The sequence below is a fragment of the Protopterus annectens genome, chromosome 7.part1 (assembly GCF_019279795.1).
Source record: "Protopterus annectens isolate FY-2018-M chromosome 7.part1, PAN1.0, whole genome shotgun sequence".
Taxonomy (NCBI): Eukaryota; Metazoa; Chordata; order Ceratodontiformes; family Protopteridae; genus Protopterus; species Protopterus annectens.
In genome coordinates this window covers 526021804-526043624 of record NC_056740.1, presented here as the reverse complement: position 1 = coordinate 526043624, position 21821 = coordinate 526021804, and the positions used below count along the sequence as shown (strand labels likewise).

Below are 21821 nucleotides of genomic sequence, written 5' to 3'. Positions count from 1 at the left end.
TTCCTCTCATACCTTTAGTACACATTATAAATTAGATCTAATATCCAGAGGATGTGCATCTTTTGGCTCTGCAGTGCTCCAGAATATCCTTCCATGAGGACCTCCCAAGTTGTTGGTAGCTGGGGACTCTGTCCCACAGGTTGCTGATCAAATGAAGTTAACTACTTCAGATAAAGAAGTTATGTACTCACCATAACGTTCCATCTGAGTAGGTAACTACATTTGTCAGCAACCAACCCTCCCTCCATCCCCCGGACCCTTAGTTCGTTCTTAAAGGATCAGGATACGTCACTTCCAGATGACATCAGGTGGAACGTTTAGTACTCCTTTCTTGTGTTATAGTAATAATCTATGGCATTATGGCAAACTCAATCTGAGGGTTAGAGGGAGGTGGCAGGGCACTATGGGTAGGGGAGGAGCTTGGAGCTCTGATCTTTAGCTAGGAAAGCTGCCGGCTCGGATCCAAATCGGATCCGATACCCACAGGTTGCTGACAAATGAAGTTACCTACTCAGATGGAACGTTATGGTGAGTACATAACTTCTTTTTTCAACCAACATGCCCTGTATCCTTATTCTATTTGTGAAGAACTGATCGCTTCAAATGCTGTTGAACCTCATGTTATGTTATCTTGCTTGGAGTCTACTTCTAAGATCACTTGCCCGAAACTGTACTGACGGACTCAACAACACCGAACTGTTAATTTACCAAACGGTCACACTACCGAATTTTTTAACATGGAACGTATACACTTGGCAAACATTGAATGAAGAAACAGCAGTATGTCAAACCCACCCAGGTGGGGGGCTGCACCCCCGACACCCCCCTAACTAAATATACCAACTCTGAGATCGCACTACAATGGGGAAAAGAGCAAATTTCCCTATGTTGGCCAAGTGCATATGTTCCCTGTTAAAATATTCGGTAGTATGATCGATCTGTAAATTAACAGTTCAGTGTTGTCATCTCGGTAAATTCTGTTTCAGGCAAGTGGTCTTTCGGTCATTAGAAGTAGACATCTTGCTTGACATTCACACACAGTACCGTTCCCTAGTTAACATGAGGATCCTTGATTTTCTATTGGACAAATTGCACAGATTATATCCTTGTAAACATGTGTTTTAACTTTCTAAAACTGATTTTAAACTATTTATATAATTTCAGATTTCTCCTGTGTAGTTCTCCCTCTGTTACCATGTCTCAAGATTTTGTGGTGTATACATGGGGTAACAGTGGAAGCATACTCCTGTGAAACGTAATTTTATGACAGTTTAAGCTGTTTTGTCTTAGTGCTATGTAGCCTGTGCTTTGGAAATACATTAACAAGGTGGTTGAAACTGATATTTTAGTGTTTATTTTAAACTTTGGTCTAGGATTCACTAAATTGTAGAAGTATAGTTAAATGATGATGGTTCTAACATCAAAGTAGGGCTTACAATATTATTAAAGTTCTACTGGCTTCAGTTTTAGAGCTCTCATTTTTTTGAGGGCTCTTAAAAAAGTATGCCATGGCTGAGTAAATAACCTATATTGATAACACTTACTCAAATTATACTCTAGTAAATATAAGTATGTAAGAGTGTAAAATTTATAGGAAGAATGTAGTCAAGTTCAAAAAGTGATTGATAATTAATATGAAAATCTGAATACGATTCCAAAATATGGGGAACAGTGAGTGCTCAAAAACTTGCAGGATGGTTGTGATTTTGAAAGAATGGTGATGCTTGCAGAATTCAGGGAAAACAGTTTTAATAAACAGCTTCCAGACAGTCATATCAATACTTGTGGTTCTGAAATACTACACTAATAACAGATAACCCAAAATTCCACAAGGACAAAACTCAAACAAACGAAAACAATTCCTCAGCAGATAGAATCCAGTGTCAGTTTATTCCAAGCAAATTTCCATACAATGGTTAAGCGCTTTCTTCCCTGAATCAGGACTTTTCAGCACAATATACAAACTAAAACACAGTCCTTATAAGGGATAACCTCGCCTTTCTCAGCAATTAAATAATTATATTATTAGCATAATATATTAAAATTCAAACCAATGACCTTACTAAAATCACATAATATGAAAAAGACATAGTGATTTACATTGCCATAAAAAATTGCCATGTTTAAAAACAGCAAAAACAACACAAAATGTTTTATATAATATATATTTGTAATTCAAAAACACACTTTTTACCCTACCAGAACCACTTAGCCTAAAATATGCTTCAGTTTTAATAAACACAGAATGTTAATATTTTCATTGATACCAGGGGGCTGGGTAGCATTTAATCTTATTTGCCACTTGAGTTCGCATATATCCAAGTGCACATCTAACACTCTCCCTTGAGCATCCTTAACTAACTGCTGAAGAACTATCATACTCTTGTAGGTGTCTACTTAACACATTCATCATTTTACAATTCCTAATATCCAAAAGATGTTCCTTAACCCTGTCTTTCAATCACCTACAGGTCTTCCCCACATAAAATGCGGGGCACATTTGGCACTTAGCCAAATATACCACATTTTTGCTGTTACACTTATAATGCCCTGTTATATATATATGTCATTACCATTCAACCTAAGGCAATCTTTTGTTTCCAGCAAATTCCTACAACAGACTCCCATACCACATTTAAAATTCCCCTTTAGTTCTAGTGCAAACTGCCCCATCTTTATTTTCATTGGATTCCAATACATTTTTAAGTGACCTGTCTCTCCTGTATACTACCACAGGGGCCAATCCAACTTTTTTAATAATGTTCTGGTCATATGACAAAATCGCCTGATTTCGTCTAATAATCTCAGCTACTGCATCACCATCAAGATTAAAGGTTGTAATAAAGCTGAGGGTTCTACTAGGCTGATTAATCACATCAGCCAGGGCCCTCAGTCCTCAATCCATTTCCATCCAAACTTCTCAAAATGGGCTTATAAATTCCATCAGCCCTTTTTCCCATTACTTCCTTAGCATTTTACATATCATTTGCAGGGGATATCCCCTTTTCAAAAACATTTGAGTAATAAAACCCACCTCCGCCTTAAATTTGATATCTTCACTTACCATGCAGGCAGCCCTCACCATCTGTCTGTTTACAGTGGACTTCTTTTGGTGATAAGGGTGCTGACTCACATAGTCTAAGTACAAGTTAGAAAAAGTGGGCTTAAAATAGATCTCTGAGGTTATTTTACCATTATGTTCATCAACCCTTAAGCAAATGTCCAAATAAGTGATGCATTCCTTACTATGGGTATAGGTGAACTTTGAAAAGTCCACCGTCCCATTAATGTATTCCAGGAAATTTGTTAGGGGTTCTAACGTACCCTCCCATACAAGGAATATGTCATCCAAAAAATCGGGTATAACAAGAAATACACTTGAAAAAATTACTCTTGAAGACATATTCCTGCTCCCAGTATGAACTATACAAAATTCAACCAGAAAAAAAGAACAAAAGCATCCACAAAAATCCACCAACGATTTATTAAGCGCTTTCATCTGCTGAATAGCTAGACTTCCTCAGAACAAATAAAAGCTCAAAAACAGTCAGCTTAAATACACAAAACCCCGCCCAAACAATCCAGTAAAACAATTAATGCTTGAGAACATTTCCAAACATCACAGAACATGTAATGAATATATGTGAAAAGTAGATTTTTCCACAACCTACTGATAAAAAATATTATTATAAATATAAAACAGTATGAATGAAATGAATAATAAAAACTGACATATGAAAAAAAAAAATATATATATATATATATATATATATATATATATATATATATATATATGGATCTATCTGACTACGTCAAGTCAGAGACAGCGAGAACACCGACGCCAGAAGATCGACAACGGAGAAGACCGACGGATCAAAACCCCGACGCTGAGAACATCGACATGGGAAAAGGCTGTGTATGTATGCGTAGTGACGGACGTTAGGTGCGAGTAAGGTAAGTGTGCGACTGTGATAGTTTGTGGGTTAGGGCGGGTTAAGTGAGTTAGGGTTAGGCCGGGCTAGGTAAGTGTGCGACTGTGATAGTTTGTGGGTTAGGGCGGGTTAAGTGAGTTAGGGTTAGGGCTAGGTAAGTGTCGACTTTGATAGTTTGTGGGTTAGGGGCAGGTTAAGTGAGTTAGGGTTAGTGAGGGCTAGGTAAGTGTGCGACTGTGATAGTTTGTGGGTTAGGGGGGTTAAGTGAGTTAGGGTTAGGGTTAGGTGAGTGTGCGATAGTGGCGGACCTTAGGGTTAGGGTTTGGGTTAAGGTTGTAGGTAGTTGTGTATGTGAGGTTTAGTGTTGGTTTGTAAGGATTTTGGTGTGCTTGTGTTGTGTGTGTGCTTTTTGGACCGGGGATTTGTTTTGTTTGTTGCTTGTCGGGATTATGGTGTGTCGGGCATGTGAGGTTTCGTGTTTGTGAAATGTCGGTTATGTGGTGTCGGTGATTTTGTTTTCGGCGTTTTGACTTGTCGACGTTGTAAGATAGATCCATATATATATATATATACATGAACATATATACACATATAATACAAGATTAAAATTGAAATTAAATAGCTAACATAGATTTCAGTTTTAAAAGACTGGAAATTGAAATGACATCGTTGAGCCCAGGGGGACGTCCAGCATTACACCTAAGTTGCCACTTGAGTTAAAGAAACTCCAAATAAATTTCTTGCAGTCTGCCCCTCGGATCATGCTCAACACAGTCAATGACAGAGTGAGTAGGGTTGTCCTTAAGATGTCTATATAGTGCATTATGCAGTGGTGTTTGAGATGTTCTCAAGCATTAATTGTTTTATTGGATTGTTTGGGCGGGGTTTTGTGTATTTAAGCTGTGTTTGAGCTTTTACTTGTTCTGAGGAAGTCTAGCTATTCAGCAGATGAAAGTGCTCAACAATAAATTGGTGGATTTCTGTGGATGCTTTTGTTCTTTTTTTTTTTTTTGCTCCCAGTATGACATCATATAATTAGAAAAAATGGGGGCACAGGCCCCCCCCCCCCATAGCCACTCAGGTGGCCTGCTTGAAATATTGGCCCTCAAAATACACATAATTATTTTTTAAGACCAATTCCATAAGCACCAACAGTTTATTAATCTCATCCTGGTCATATATCCTCCAACCAGTTAAAGCCTGTTTCATGAGGTATTATCGAAAATAAATTACAAGTGTCTGGTTACTAAGTATGTTTCACTACCTACTATCACAGTATTAATTTTCTCCAAGAAATGCCATGAGTCCCTACATATATATATTGGTAACAACTTAGCCCCTTTCGCAGTTGGAAATCCAAAAACTTGCTCAAGAAGCAGGTCTTTGCCCACTTGTCATCAACTATTGGTCTAAAACTAGGATTGTTCAGGCCTATGTATTTTGGGGATGCCAAAAATTTTAGGGACCATGGGATAATCATTCCTAAGAAATCTGTATTTTTCTTCATTCAACTGCCCCTCAAGGACCATATCCTCCAAAATTAAATCAATGGTCCTATTCATTATATTTACCTCAATGAGAGAACTCTCTTCATATGTACCATCCATCAGTAATATATTCATAGCATTAGAATAATCATTGGAATCCATAATTGCTAGCCCACTACCTTTGTTGGGCTTCATGACCCGAATATTTTTGTCTCTAACAATTTCCAAAAGTAAATCATGTTCATCCCTACTTGAATTATACTGGGGCTCCACTTTTTTCTGACCTAAAGTCCTCATAATCTCTGTTTCACAAACTTTTTCAAAGACACCAATATAATTATTGCTAGGGGGATTAAAAAGGCTAGGCTTTTTCAAAATCACCTGATCATACAATTTCATTGTTGAACAAGACTTTGCAGTTAAGCTTCTGCACATATAACTTTAGGTCAGTAAGTGTCTGTGCCAAATTTCCCCTTCTACTAGGGACAAAGGTCATTCCTTTAGATAAATTAGTATATTCCAAAGTTAATGTCCTGCTAGAGTAATTGTATATCTTAAAATGACCAGAACTATTATTAATAATTTCTGGTACAAGCATCTTTTTATGTAATAATGCCATTAAAATGTCAAAATCATTCTCATTGATTATACTGGGTTCTATCATTTTGCAGTGTGACTGGGATTTCTAAGAGGCCAACAGGATGAGACACAGCACATTGGACCAATGTATCTCTTTCCAAGGCAGGAGATGTAGTAACAAAATGTTCTAGTGATAAGTCACTCCATTGTTAAGCACACAGACTTCCCACTCACAAAGTTGGGCAAAGAGAATGTTATGGTGTACTATTTTTTGGGCATCTTTCACCTGACAAGTATAATTACAGCATAGTAGTAGTTTGTAGCCCACGTGGGGGTGAATAGAGTAAGACTCAGTACCTTGAAGGACATGCAGAGAAACATGACAGAACTTTCCATGGATATGAAAGATGCAGGCAAGACATTGGTCCTGAGTGGAATTCCTCCTTCACCTCAAATGATGCCTAGGTAAAAAGAAAAGAGTATTGGTTACAGCAGTTCACTAAACGGTTCATGTCATTCCAGGGGATCCAGTATATATCCACATGGGATGAGATGCCCAACAGTCCAAATTGCTTTGCTAAGGATGGGCCTGCATCCTTCATTTTAAGGATTCCACATATTGGTTAAACCCTTTGCTGTCCCATAGTGCCCTTTTAGGCAGAGTCCAAACTGGTGGACATTCCAAGGTAACAAGCACCCAAAACCCCAAATTAGAGTACATTAAGGTGGCTTTCGTCAGAGCCAAACGTTTCAGACAATGCATTTCTTGTTTTTGAGGCTTTAATATGTTTAGAAAACATCTATGTTTGTGTGATTACAGAAACACATTTTAAATGTAAAGAAAGCACTTCTTCCACACCTGAGTTTGTGCATTTTATCCTGTTAGTCCCACTAGGCACTGGGCTCTTTTCAGGGCTGACCTTAGGTGGTATTTGTACTACTAGGGTAAATTTGGCCAGGGCATTGGGTTAATATCCTTAGTCTTGGAGCTCCTAGATGGTGCTGGAAGACTTCTACAGTGGTAAAGAAGTGGCCTAAGGGAAGCAGCAGCATGGAGGAGGAGAGGAAAGCTATGGAGAGTTTGGAGGTAGAAAGTGAGAATTTGGAGAAAAAAGTTTCAGTATGGAGCTTCAGAATGTAAACAGACTCCCGTGTGGTAGATTTTACAAATGAGCAGCATTTAGGTGTGTTCTTATCAAAACTTGCACCAGGAGGGCTTGCAGATGATGTTCTATTAAAAACAATTGATCAGAATGATCCAGGTGACAGTTCTGCTGTTTCATGGGGCGAGATGGCAGATTACCAATCTCAGCACTTCCAAAATGTTGTGTGGAAAAGGAACCAGGTGATGTGACAGTAGAGAATTTAGCAATTAAAACTTGTGCATCAGTGACAGAAAGTAAAAGAGGAAAACAGCAACAAACTGAGAAGGTGTCTGGTTTTGTGGCAGCAGATAATGCAGTAACTAAAATGTATGCAACAGCAGGCAAAAAAGGAGAGCAGCAACAAACTGCAATTAAAACTGTTTTTAAAAAGAAGAGGAAAAACAACTGCAAGAATAAGAACAAAAAACTGACACTGTGATATCACATATGGGACAACGTGGTTACTGTTCTGGGTTTTAAAGCTTTTATACATACTGAGAGAGACGTTTTGTGACTTAACATTTGAAACTGATGGACTATTAATGACATTTCTGGAAAATTTTAATAAAAAGAAAGGCATTTATCCATGGAACAATTAATTATTTGTTTTATGGGAGTAACTTAAATGCTAAAAAAATGTTTTGCAAGTTAGGACTAATAAACTAGAAGAAGTCTGTGTTAAAAATGCATATAGAGTCTGGGTAAAACTGTTAGTGTGAAAGTTAGAGATTAAATTTATGGAATGGAGGGTGAAGGTTGGAAGCTGTTTTGAAATGTGGAAAAAATTATGAATCACTTGCCAAGTGTTATTTTTGTGGCTGGTCATAGGGACATTAGGATATACTGGCCAGCCTAAATCATGTTACTTTTGTGGGGACCTTTCTTGTTTATAGGATCACAGGAGGTTATTATGCTATTAGCCCTGATGCCCTTATAAGTCTAGCCAAGAGTTTAGCCCATGTTTAGACAAGTCAGCACCCAATGCCCCTGTCCAGCAGGGACACGGGTAGAATTCCAGGGGTATATTTTCTGTTTCCCATCCAGTTATCCAGGTTGCACTTAAAAAGGGGCAAAGAGGTACTCTGCTTGATGTGGAGAAGGTGTATTCCATAGATGGGAGAGTCTCTGGGACACAAATCTGTCCCACCAACAAGTCCTGTTGATGTCACAGACCAGGTTGAGGCCGTGCATGCGAGTTACTCGACTGGAGCTTGACTTGTGGATATGCAGCAGTCCCATCAAGGTGGGGTTCATGATAACCTTGTATGCCAGACAGAGGTAACCTCTGAGGTGTCTGTATGAAACTGAGTAGAGGGATAGGGCTTTTAACCTGTGTATGGTAGATATCTGAGGCCCTGTGCTTTGCGAGGTACATGCCGAAAGGGGCATTGTACTCAATAATGGGCCTTATAAAGGGAGAATACAGGGATGTTATGACCTCCTTGTCCCTGGATGAGATACCCTTACTTATGAGGTGGGCCATATAGAAGGCTTTCTGTACAACAGAAGCAACATGATGGTCAAAAGTCAAGTTGCAAATCCGTCACAGCTGATTGTTTGCTTAGGACATTATTAATGTGATAATTTGTGGGAATGTCACTCACCCCAAAGGGGATGATGCATTTTTTTGATATACAGCTTGAGGCCCTGTTTCAGGCACCAGCCATTGTCTGAGTGAGACCCTCTTGGAGGATGTCTACATCACTAGGGGAATTGATGACAGCACCCAGCTTGCAGTCATCTGCATACCTGGTCAACCATAGCCCACTGGTTTTGGCCTGCACCTCAGAAAAGTATATCCCAAATAGCAGAGGCCGCAAGACCGAACCCTGGGGTACGCCGCTTGTTACGGGTCTACTGCTTGAGGTGGCTTCCTCTATTTTGACTAGGTGGGTTCTATCAGAGAGTCAGTTTGCTTACCCATCTGATAACATACAGCTTGATGCCTAGTTGAGAGAGTTTATCTGTTATGCCTGAGTGGGGAATAATGTCAAAGGCTTTGGCCAGGTCAAGGTAGGCAGTGTCTTCCCCTCATCATGGCTTTGGTGACTGTCTCAAAGAAGTTGACCAAATTTAGCAGACATGACCTCCCCTTGATGAACCCAAACTGTGTGGGATCGAGTGTTTGGAGGTTGCCAATGTCCTTGTTAATGAGGTCCATGGTAATCCTTTCCATGGCCTTGCAGATTAGGCTAGTTAGGCTGATGGGTCTATAATTTCCTGGATTGGTGGATGCTCCACCTTTATGTTAAAGGCATGACCGTGGCTGTCCTCTAGTCAGCTGGAATGAAGCCTGTACTCAGGCTTTGGTTGAATAGGGCGCCTAATGGTGCTTGCAAATTCCTTCACGTAGGATGCAGCCTGGCATGTTATCGGGTCCCATGGAGGCTGTATTTTTTGCTTTTGTACCTGTTCCCCAGATAATAAGGGGAAGGGGTAGGTACTGGGGATGTTCTGATTTACTGATGGGAAGGACAGAGGGGTGAAGTTTTCACTGAATCTGTCAATGAAGCCAGCAAGTTTGCTATATCTACGCCATTTGTATATGTGTCCTTGACCATCAGTTCTGAACAGATCTGGGTGCTTCCTTTCAGGTTGTGGACATATGTGAAGAAGGCCTTATGATTGTCTCTAGTAGATGTGGTCAAGTTGGACTGAAAGTTTCCATTGGAGGATTTCACTAGTACTCTATTTGCTTGTTCAGGCTAAGGAGACATTGCTTCCAATTGGGCACCTGCTCCTCCTTGGTCTTGGACAGCAATTTTTTTCCTTTTGTTATAGAGTTTAATTATTGCAGATGTCCACCTGATAGGTTTACTCTTCCTTGCGGAGGATGATTTAGTCCTGTCTGGTATTCCTCATTCCATGCATCTATATAAATGCTCATATAGTGCTTTGGTGTAGTTTTGGATATTGGTGCCAGTCCCTGCAGAGGGGGAGGGGGCTGTGAAGCTGTTTATACCATCCCTCAGGAGGCTGTAATCAGCTTTGGAGAAGTTTTTATGTCTGATCCTAGTTAGAGGTGAGTCGGGGGAGATGGTGACTTCAAAAGTGACTGCTGTATGATATGCTCTTACCAGGGAGGATGATACTATAGGGATGCTATTATCACCTCTTGTGGAGGTATTGACTATCTGTTCCAAGTCATTTGCATTAACAAAATTGAGGAATCTGTGGGCATTAGTGTTTTGGCATGAGTAGTTCTTCCAATCTATGTTTGGGAAGTTAGTTACTCAGGATCAGGGTAAAGGGTTGAATCTTGATAGATTTGAACAGGTCCAAATATGCTGATTGGGTATCTTGAGTCAGATTTAGGGCTGGTAGCTAACTATGATTTGAATATGGGTCTTGTCAATGGTTAACTGCACCTGGAGTGTCTCCTGTGTGGCATACTGTTTGACCAGCCTGGAGGTGTGCATGTCTTTAATGTATATTGAAACTCCACCTCCTGTGGCTTTACTGCCCACAGTTTGGGGTCTGAATGTATGATAGGATGAGTAACCAGGTAAGGCTGGGGTGCTCTCTGCATCTTTGAACCAGGTTTCTGTGACTGCATAGATTTCAGCATTTTCCAGGTTATGAATGCTTGCATTGAGTGCAGTTTCATGTTTAGACTCGTAGCGTTTAGCAGCATAATCTTTAATTTGCATTTTGTTGAAATTTTTATGTTGGTTTTATCAACCTCAGGACTTTTCATAAAAAAGGCGCTATGGGGGAGCAAGAGCCTTTGGCAAAAGCCTGAAGCCCAGGTGAGACAGATGCAGGCCATCTCTAGCAAAGCATCGTGGTCTGTCAATCATATCTTCCCAGGCTGTCAGATACTGGATCCTCCCTGGAATGACACCCGAAACTAAGCCAATTGTCAGTCATTTTCTGTTTGTGTTGAGGCATCATTCTGGGTGATGGCAGAATGCTGCTTAAGGCCAGGGACATGCCTGCCTGGGACACACAATCCGCAAGCTCAATCATGTTTCTCTTCATATATACCAGAGAGGTACGTCTCAAGTCATTCACTCCAACATGGACTATGACAGAGTCAAAACAGTACCTGTTGCTGGGAGACTTGAGTGCGTATATGTATGGCAGATTATGGCACCTGACATACAACTAACCGTGGCTTTCTCCTTATCCAGCCTGATGAGAGGCACATGTACATGTGTGTGTCTCACAATGGAGTCTCCTATGACTAATATGTTGGTTTTTGTGGTGAAGCCTTAATAGCTGTGAGACACAGGTGTGTGGACTATGTGTGGTATGTGGTGTGGCGGGCTGTGAAGATCGCATGTGTTTTGCCTCGGAGGTCTCCTTTGTTTGGGTATGTTTATGTGGAGGACCTCTGCATATGTGGGTGTGTGTGTTGTGTAGGTATGGGTGGTGTTTCAGGTGTAGTGATTGTGTTGGCAACCTTTTCAGCGTGAGATATACTGGCTTTAAGGGGAGAGAGCATGGACTCTAGGTTCCTAATGTAATTGCATCTCTCACAAATTGTGTTCTTAGGTGCTAGTAGTAGATGGTTGTCCGTGTACATGAGGCAGTTGCTACACTGTCTCAGGATACCCATATCAACCAGACTGGCAGGAGAAATTGTAGGAAATTGCCCATCCATATTTTTCAGAATCTGAGGGAGAAAGCCCAGTGAGAGGTAAGGGGTGAGCCTAAAGTCCAAGTGCTTAAACCAAACCTAAGAGCTTAGAATAAAACTTAACAATTTGGACAGGCTATAAACAAGCTATAATAAATGCACAAAAAAGATGCAGTTGAACACTTTAAAGAACAAGTAGCAGAAAAAAGCAAGATGACTCAACAGAGTAGTAGGAAGAAACAAATACAGAAAACTATAAGCAGCTGAATAAAGTGTCTTTTTTTGTTTTATTTATTTATTATTTTATTTATTTTACATTTGTTGGCTGGGCTAGTCTAGCTGGATACATGTCCATTTTCAGTAGAGGCCCAGGGAGATAAGCTCCAAGCATTAGTAAATTACAAAAAAGATTATAATAGTTAAAAAATGACTAAATTCAAATACAAAGAAATTAAAAAAAGATTTAAGAGAATCAATAATTGTTTCTGTGAATAATAGCTCGCAGGCTGTGCAAGGTTTAAAATACAATTGAGTACAAGAACATTCAGTATTCTGAAAATAATGATTAGTAGGTCTGAGAGAGAGAGCAGAAGAAGGCAAGAATCATAGGTTCATAGGTTCATAGGCTGGTACTAGGCTAACTGCCTTTGCAGGCCATTTTTAAGCCTAGCCACTTACCCCATGCTAGAATCAAACCTTGCACCTTTTGTTTTTAAGGCAAACACCTTAACCATTATGCCATCCTCCCACCCCCTCACAAGGGCTAGAATAAGGTTAGATTCTATTGATTAAAGCTGTAGAGGGGACAAAGGTTAGAAGGAAGGGGTATAGACAAAAGAGCATTAGGGGGGAAAAAGTAGGGTTTAGTCTGGTTTAGAACAGGGACAAAGCCAATGAAATTTCAGATGCTCTTTGAGATGTTTCTTGAAGAGTGGTGTGGATGAGAGAGACGTGAGTGTACTAGGAAGATTGTTCCAGATTTTACCCACAATGTTAGTAAAAAGTGAGTCCCCAGCTTTATTGTTTGATTTAATATTGGAGATTAATAGCTTATTTGCTGAGCGAAGTGTTGCAAGATTTCTATATGGGGAGATCAGGTTGGAGAGGATTGGGGTATTGTTTGGGTGATGAAGAATATTATGTGAGATAAGCAGTTGCTTATACAGTAGGTGGTTTTGTAGTTCTGACCATCCAAGTTGTTTAAGGTTGTGACAGTGGTGGGTTCTGAAAGAGGTGTCAGTGACAAATCTAGCTATGTTATTATAGCTAGTTTCAAGCTTGCTTAGATTGTGTTTTGATAGATTGATGTATATGGCGGAAGCATAGAATAGCGTAGACGTTAGGTGAGTTTGGGCAATGGAGGTTTTAGCTAGTGGTGTGAGGAAGGGTTTGATTCTATACAGAGAGCCTAGTTTTTTATTGACAGTTTGTATAGTATTGGTGATATGTTCATCGAAGCTGAGGTTATTATCTAAGGTTATACCCAGTAAACGTGTAGTAGTGTCAGGGGAAATAGTAGTTCCATTGTTAGAGATAATTGTGAAGTTTTATTTATTGATTTTTTTAATTCAGTCAAGTGGAAAAGAAGAGAGCAGAAACAGAAGATAATTCAAGGTTAAGGGACTAAGGGGTTTGGCCTTCCCAAATGATCTCTATTTTAGGCAGAATGAGCTAATGAGATGAGACTGGGAGGAGTGTCCCAGATCAAATTTACATTAGGGGCGGGCAACTGCAAAAGCCACCAACTTTAAGAACACAGCAGCAGTTGGGCTGGACAAAAAAATTTCAACACAGATCAGAAAAAATTCGGTCAGCAAATATATAAATAATTCAGTCAAGCAAAAATAAAGACAGTGCAGAACACTGAACAGTTAAAGTGCAAAAATATATACTTATCAGCGCTATATTTCCAAATTGTTTAAGAAGCACTCTCAATCAGGCACAAGGAGATTCTAGCAATGATATGCAGGAATTCACACAAAGGTAATATTTTTATACCAGCAAGACAAAACCCAAGGCTTGAGACAATCCGATAACACAAAATTTGTTAGACCAGATTTTCCACCCTGGAAAAAGTTCACTACAAACTCTCTGAGAAATAAAAATTTCAGCACAGATCAGAAAAAAAATTTGGTCAGCAAATCTATAAATAACTCAGTTAAGCAAAAATAGACAATGCAAAACAGTGAACACTTAAAGTGCGAAAAAATATACTTATCAAGTCTTGTATTTCCAGATTGTTTGAGAAGCACTCTCAATCAGGCACAAGGAGATTCTAGCAGTAATGTACATAATTGTGACAAGGCACAATGTAACCAATGTGGGAGAAATGACATACAACTAGAAGGTGTGTGCCTGAGTGCAGGTTGTGTAAAATCCAAGGGATACTTTTGGATTGTCAAGAGCAACCAGTAAATAATGGAAAAGGGGAAAGGGAAGGACAGGGATAGTGGAATGGTGTGCAAAATGTGATGTGGATGTTCTGTTAGAGAATGTAAGATTCCTGACAAGTGAAGAAAGACTGCAAACATAAAAACGGTGGGGTGGAAGTGTAATATGGAGCTTAGGAAGTGAGCATTGTTCTGGAGTGACTGTGTTGTGTAAAACAGTGAAAATACTAGATGTACTGTTGGTAAGAATTGAAAGGTTAACTGTGATGGACATGAGGTGGAGAGAACACGTTTACAGAATTATAGCATTATATACATATATAACTAACAAGGAAAAAATAATCTGTTTCCTCAAATATTAGACTATGTGGTAGTTAACATGAAAATTATAACTGAGGAGTCTAATTGGGATTAAGGGTAATATGTAAAAAGGAAAAGATGTAAAAAAAAAAAAATACAGGAAGTGATAAATGTGATGTTAGCTGTGTGGAACAAAGGTCAGTGGAGGTACAGAAGGGGACTCTGATCTGAAATTGATTATTTTGTATTATCAAAAGCCTTGGAGGTAGCAGATGGTGATACAGTTGTGACGTGTTTTTCAGATCATTTAGCAATATGGATGAAGGTGATGAAAGAAAGGGAATGTATTAAAATACGAAAGAGAATACAAAAATAAATGAGAAATTATGGGAAAGTGGGATATATTGCAATTGCTGAAGGATCACGTAAACAAAGTGTTCCGAATGGTAGACTTAACTTAAAAAGTAGAAAAGGTGTTTTTTTTATTGCAGGGGGATTTAGGAAAGGAAGAGAAAGAGAAATATGGGAAAATGTATAGAAATATATTACAGAAATTAGAAAATACTTGAAGAGAGTATTATGATGTGATTTTAGGAATTTTACTGAGGAAAGGGAACTATCATGAATCATTATTATGCAGGCAGATAGGTTTCCTGGTATTAATGAGAGAACCTCTATTAAACCGGCTTTGAAAGCCAGAGGCCTCTTTAAATAAATGGGAATGTTTTATTGATTTATTAAGAATGCTTTTTTATTGGTTGTCCTGTTTCATTACATATGTCGAATGTATTATATAATGCAGCTGATTTTATTACTTGTCTGAGGAAGCACATTTATTGTGTGAAAGCGCTTGCCTACCTTGTTGCATTACATTAAATCGGAGTTTTTATGCTTATGGTCGTGTCTTGTTGCTGGTTTATATTTATTTTTTGTATCTTTTGGCTAACTGGTACCATTTATTCTAGTAGGTCTATTAATTTATTGCTATTTATTCTTTGTTTGTGGTCCAACAGAAGCATGGCTGAAGGGAATGGAGTTGAGATCGAACTTGGATACATTCCTGCTAGGAAAAGAGGTGAAGACCGATTCCTGAGGCTGATAAAGCCTGTGGTTAATAGCGATGACCAGATGGTTGAAGATGATGTGAATTTATTGAATGCCATTAGAGAAAGAACTGTTTAAACTGAAACACCTCCAATGGCAGCGTTTGCATTTAGAGGCATGTTTGTTCCATAAAGTTATACCTCGTGGGTTACGAGTATTAGTTATCCCAACATATGGAGCAACTCATCCTGATTTATTGAGTAAGTGGCAGCAGATGAACCTAGAACTTATTTTAACTATATACGACTATTAATAGACTTCTTCAAACCGTTGGAGAAAGAACTGACTGATTCTGTTGATAAAATATACAGTGAGCTGCTTGAATTGCATAAAGATGAGTTTTTAGTAAGAATGGACAGAGTCACTGATAATGTGTCTTCCTATGAAAAAAGACTGAGGGCTCAAAAAATTTGTGAGAGACACTACTGATTTTTCTAGGGGTAATGTGTTTACTTGGCTGAGGAATTTAAGTGCAGGTAGCACTGAGGTCAATAATAGCTATGTTGCCTAGAAAGAGAAAGGTATTGTTGTGTAAGACTCCTTCTATTAACAATAACAATGTGAACAATAATTCTTTTTTTTCAAACATGTTTATTGATTTTAACATATAATTTATATAACATATCAATCTTATACAAGCAATTAACATATAAGCAATTATAACATTCATAAAACAACTAAAGTATTTACAAAGACATCCACATTTTGTTTAAATCAATTACCTTAGCTGTAACATCTTACTAATAGTCTAAGACTTTTTTTAACAAGCTTTGTAAAGTATCCCACATATTATAGTAAGTTGTTTTTCTGGTAGTTCTTGACTTTATTGTCATTAGTTCCATTTGACGCACATCAGTCAGAACATTTTTAAATTTATTGAATGAAGGAGGGGTGTCTGAAATCCAATTCATGGCTATTGTTTTTCTAGCCACTGCTAGAATTGACCATGATAAGGGAAGTTTAACCTTTTTAACGCTTTTAGGTATAGGGGTGTTAGAGTATAAGCGATTTAGAGATTGTAAAATTATCTGTAAAAAGGGTCTGTAGAAAATCATTGATTGACATCCAATATTCCTTCAATTTTATACAATCCTGGAACATGTGCCCAATCAGCATTTATCTCTGAAGTACATCTCTTACACGTTATCTTTTTTATTATTTTTTTTCATTATTAGAGGTATATAGAAGGAGCTGTGTAAGAATTTCCAGGTGTAAAGTTTCCATTTAATAGAAGAAGTTGTTTTAAAAGCTGATTCCAGTATATACTTTTTATCTTGCTGTTTTGGTGGTTCTCCATTAATAGAATTGAAATAATTCCAGTAATTTTCTGGGCAGTTAAAGGTTTCATCTCTAATAATTTTATGAATGTGAGAGAGCTTGCCTTTATCAGAAACTTTTTGCTGTAAGTTTAGCATCATGTAGTCTATCAGTATTGGAATAGATTCTTTAGCTGTCGGATACATTAGATCAAGTTTGTTAGTGAGGTGTTGTCTAAAAGTCTGAATCTCTAACCAACAAGTTTCACCCAGATCAAATTCTTGCATTAAGAAATCTAAATTTTTAACTTTATTATCTAACAGCATCTGATACCAGTACTTTAAATTATTCTTTCTGAATAGTAGAGTTCTATCAGGGCTGGATGATAAAAGAATACTTTGTGTATATGTTATGGGAAATAAAATAAAGATCCATTCCTTATATTTGGGATGCTTATATATAAAGTTACGAAATGTAATAATGATATTTAATGGGCAACTAGTTGCGTGTTTTGGTGTAATAGATGTAGTACAAAATTCTTTAAGTATCCATAGTGTGGGGTTATTTATTATAGTATTTTTGTGTGTTAATGGTATTTTTGTGAATTCCATGCTAATTGATTCCCAATATTCCTTCCATTTTGCAACATATATGAATGATCTATTAGTAGTGATATAGTGTTTATAATAGAGGAGATAGCGTATAGATCAAAGTGTGGAAAGGCTATACCTCCTTGGGACCAATTATTAATGCCATTCTAGGTCTATGAGGTGCCCATAAAAATTTTAACATTTGTGAATTTAATTTCTTGATGATTATTTTTGTAGGTGGGATTATTATTGATTGTATTATATATAGTATCTTTGGAAATATTATCATTTTAATAATTGTAAGGCTTTCCTCCATAGTAAAGAAAATATTGTTTCATCTATTGAAAAGGGTTTGTATGTTTTAAAAGACATTTACTATTGTTATGATGTATGATGGATTTAATATATTTAGCTAATACTATAAATAGGTTACTTGACCTGACTTGGATATATATTTGTGATAATCTCTATTGGGAACATTTTTTCCCCCCCGAGTGTATTAGCAATACGTTTGTTTTTTCTTCATTAAATATCAGACCTGACATTTTCTTAAACTCTGCTGTTGTGTTAAATAATGACTGTATAGAAGAATTGTTTCCTGCTGATGCGATTAAAACATCATCCGCAAAAAGCTGAATTTTAGATATTGTATTCTCATTTATCTGAAATCCATCTATATCATTGTTTCTAATCAAATTAGCCCAGGGCTCCATTGTTAAGGTAAAAAGCAATGGAGAAAGTGGACATCCCTGTTTAGTACCTTTCAATATGGGTATCTTTTGTGAGACATATGTACCAATTTTTATGTATGCCAATGCTTCTTTATATAGATGTTCAATCAGATTTACAAATGTATCAGAGAAGTTTGTACATCTCAATAAGATAAACAGGTAGTCCCAGTTTACGGAATCAAAGGCTGAATTTATATCAAGGCTTATGAGTGTCAGATCCTTCTTTTTTATTTTTGCATAATGTGAGGGAAACGTACTCACAAGTGAGGAGAGTGTGTTGAGTAGATAGAAAGAGTACTTTGAAGGGCTGATGAATGAAGAGAATGAGAGAGAGAAAAGGTTGGATGATGTGGGGATAGTGAATTAGGAAGTGAAGCAGATTAGCAAGGAGGAAGTAAGGACCGCTATGAAGAGGATGAAGAAATGGGAAGGCTGTTGGCCCAGATGACATACCAGTGGAAGCATGGAGGTGCTTAAGAGAATGGCAGTGGAATTTTTAACCAGATTGTTTAATGAAATTTTGGAAAGTCAGAGGATGCCTGAGGAGTGGAGAAAAAGTGTTTTGTTACCTATCTTTAAGAATAAGGGTGATGTGCAGAGCTGCAGTAACTACAGAGGGATAAAATTGATCAGTCACAGCTTGAAGTTATGGGAAAGAGTAGTGGAAGCTAGGTTAAGAAGGGAGGTGGTGATTAGTGATCAGCAGTATGGTTTCATGCCATGAAAGAGCACTACAGATGCAATATTTGCTCTGAGAGTGTTGTTGGAGAAATACAGAGAAGGTCAGAAGGAGTTGCATTGTGTCTTTGTGGACTTAGAGAAAGCATATGACAGGGTGCCTAGAGAGGAGTTGTGGTATTGTATGAGGAAGTCGGGAGTGGCAGAGAAGTATGTAAGAGTGGTACAGGATATGTACAAGGGTAGTGTGACATTGGTGAGGACTGCAGTGGGAGTAACAGATACGTTTAAGGTGGAGGTGGGATTACATCAAGGATCAGCTCTGAGCCCTTTCTTATTTGCAGTGGTGATGGACAGGTTGACAGATGAGATTAGACAGGAGGCCCCGTGGACTATGATGTTTGCAGATGACATTGTGATATGTAGTAAGAGTAGGGACCAGGTTGAGGAGACCCTGGAGAGGTGGAGATATGCTTTAGAGAGGAGAGGAATGAAGAAGGTCAGCAGGGCTAAAACAGAATATATGTGTGTAAATGAGAGGGAGGGTAGAGGAATGGTGAGGATGCAGGGAGTAGAGTTGATAAAGGTGGATGAAGTACTTGGGATCAACAGTTCAGAGTAATGGTGAGTGTGGAAGAGAGGTGAAGAAGTGAGTACAGGCAGGGTGGAATGGGTGGAGAAGAGTGTCAGGAGTGATTTGTGACAGACTGGTACCAATAAGAGTGAAAGGGAAGGTCTGCAACAGGGTAGTGAGACCAGCTATGTTATATGGGTTGGAGACGGTAGCATTGTAGAAAAGGCAGGAGTCAGAGCTGGATGTGGCAGAGTTAAAGATGTTAAGATTTGCACTGGGTGTGACTAGGATGGACAGGATTAGGAATCAGTATATTAGAGGGTCGGCTCAGGTTGGACAGTTTGGAAACAAAGCAAGAGAGGCGAGATTGCATTGGTTTGGACATGTGCTGGGGAGGGATGCTGGGTATATTGGGAAAAGGATGCTAAGGATGGAGCTGCCAGGTAAGAGGAAAAGAGGAAGGTGTAAGATGAGGTTTATGGATGTGGTAAGAGAGGCCATGCAGGTGGCTGGTGTGAAAGAGCATGATGCAGAGGACAGGAAGAAATGGAAACAGATGATCCGCTGTGGCGACCCCTAATGGGAACAGCCAAAAGATGATGATGATGATTGAATTAGAGTTAAAGTTCTTCTTATTTTATCAAATGCATTTCTATTTGTGAGAAAGCCTGTCTGATCTATTTCTATTATACTTGGAAGGATTGTCTTTAATCTATCAGCAAATATGCTCATGAACATTTTGTAGTCAACATTAAGTAATGAAATGGGGCCTATATGATGTGCATCTAGTTGGGTCTTCATTGGATTTCAGAATTGGTGAAATAAATGTATATTTCCAAGATGGGGGGATAATAAATTTGCTTTGAGCTGACAGGAAAACATTATGTATTAGTGAACATGCGATTTTTAGGGAGGATTTTATAAATCTCAGGTATGATATCGTCATTACCTGGTGCTTTGTTTAACTTCAGTTTGTTTATTTGTGTGGTAATATCTGTATATGACATACTTTTATCTATTAGTTCAACTTGTTTATTAAGTTTTCTATTCATGTATGTAGTTATGAAATTCTTTATACTATATTTTGGTTCCATATTAACTTTATTGTGGTTAATTTTGTAAAAGTGTTTTTTAAACTCATCTAGTATTTCTGGTAGCTTAGAGACATTTTTCTTTTTCCTTGAAGAAAAGATCTCTTTGATATGATTTTGTTTAAGTCTTTTTGTTTTATTTTTAAGCCTATTTAAGTATTTGGGATTTATTGAGTAGGATAAGAATTTATATTTCTCTAGGGTTATTTTGATTTGGTGATTTAGAATTCCTTTGCACTTCCCATTTAGTTTATTTATTTCCTCTATGACTTTTGTACCCATGATGTTTTCCTTATTGTTGAGTTTATACATGTCTAGTTTGTTTTGCATGTCTAATAAATCCTTGACCCATGTTTTTCTCTTATTATACCATCTTATACTTTGCCCATATAAGTATGATTTCAGAGCATCCCATATATATATATATATATATATATATATATATATATATATATAATGGAGACTTCTGGTGTAATGTTTATTTCTAAAAAGTGTTGTGTCCTTATAAATTCTTTGTAGTCTTTTAGTTGAGTTAGGTAAGCAGGTATTCTTTTAATGTGAATATTGTGCATTATATTCACAATAAATTCAAAAGTGATTGAATTATGGTCCGATATTCGGCTTGAAATTATCATAGATTTTGTTAGGTCATTCACTAATTGGTTAGAGATCAGAACTCTGTCTATTTTAGAGTAGGTCTTATGCCTATTTGAAAAAAAGGTATATGATAGTGATTTAGAATCTGCTTGGTTATTAATGTCATTCAGATGATATGAATTAATGAAGTCCTTTAAGTGTTTTGCATTAGGTGTGATTTTCCTTTTCCCTATAGTGGTAGTATCTTTTTCATGTAGGATACAGTTAAAAATCTCCTGCTAAAATGATATCTCCCTTAGAAAGGAGTATTATATGATTGAGATGGTGTTTCACTGTGCTAATACCTATACCTGGTATCCAGTATACATTAATAAATGTAAAGATCTTCCTATTGATCTGTAGTGTAACCAAGCAGAACATTCTGTTGTCATCTTTATATGTCTTAATAATTTTGGGAGTAGATATAGTTTTGTTCCACAAGATAGCCACCCCTCTTTTTTTTCTGTGTATGTTCCGAGCTAACTAAGGTTGTGTATTTGTTTGTGTCTAGCTTATCTATGTCTTTGTTTCAGGAGATGTGTTTCTTGAAAGAATATTAGGTTAGCTCTGTGTATGTTAGGGTATCTAAATAAACTTCTCCTCTTATATGGGTTGTTTAACCAATTAATGTTTAGAGAAATCTCTTTTAAAGTTACCATTTGACTTCTATAGCAGAATAATAGATATATTCAGATTATCATTTTCTATAATAAATATTAGTCTATTCCCTCCTTTAGATGTTAAA

General features: G+C 37.8%; 1 protein-coding gene across 3 annotated transcripts in view; it reads left to right on the top strand.

Moving 5' to 3' along the window:
- Positions 1 to 21821, top strand: part of DNAAF4 (dynein axonemal assembly factor 4) — a 1080792-nt gene that overhangs the window by 62123 nt on the left and 996848 nt on the right. The window contains exon 1 of one of the 3 annotated variants that reach the window (XM_044078962.1): positions 15514 to 15719. The exons of the other annotated variants lie outside the window; for them this stretch is intronic. Coding sequence (XP_043934897.1) covers positions 15572 to 15719 — 148 coding nt within the window. The 5' untranslated portion in view covers positions 15514 to 15571. Of the gene's footprint in view, positions 1 to 15513; positions 15720 to 21821 lie in introns of those variants that run through there. 3 annotated transcript variants of the gene reach the window in all.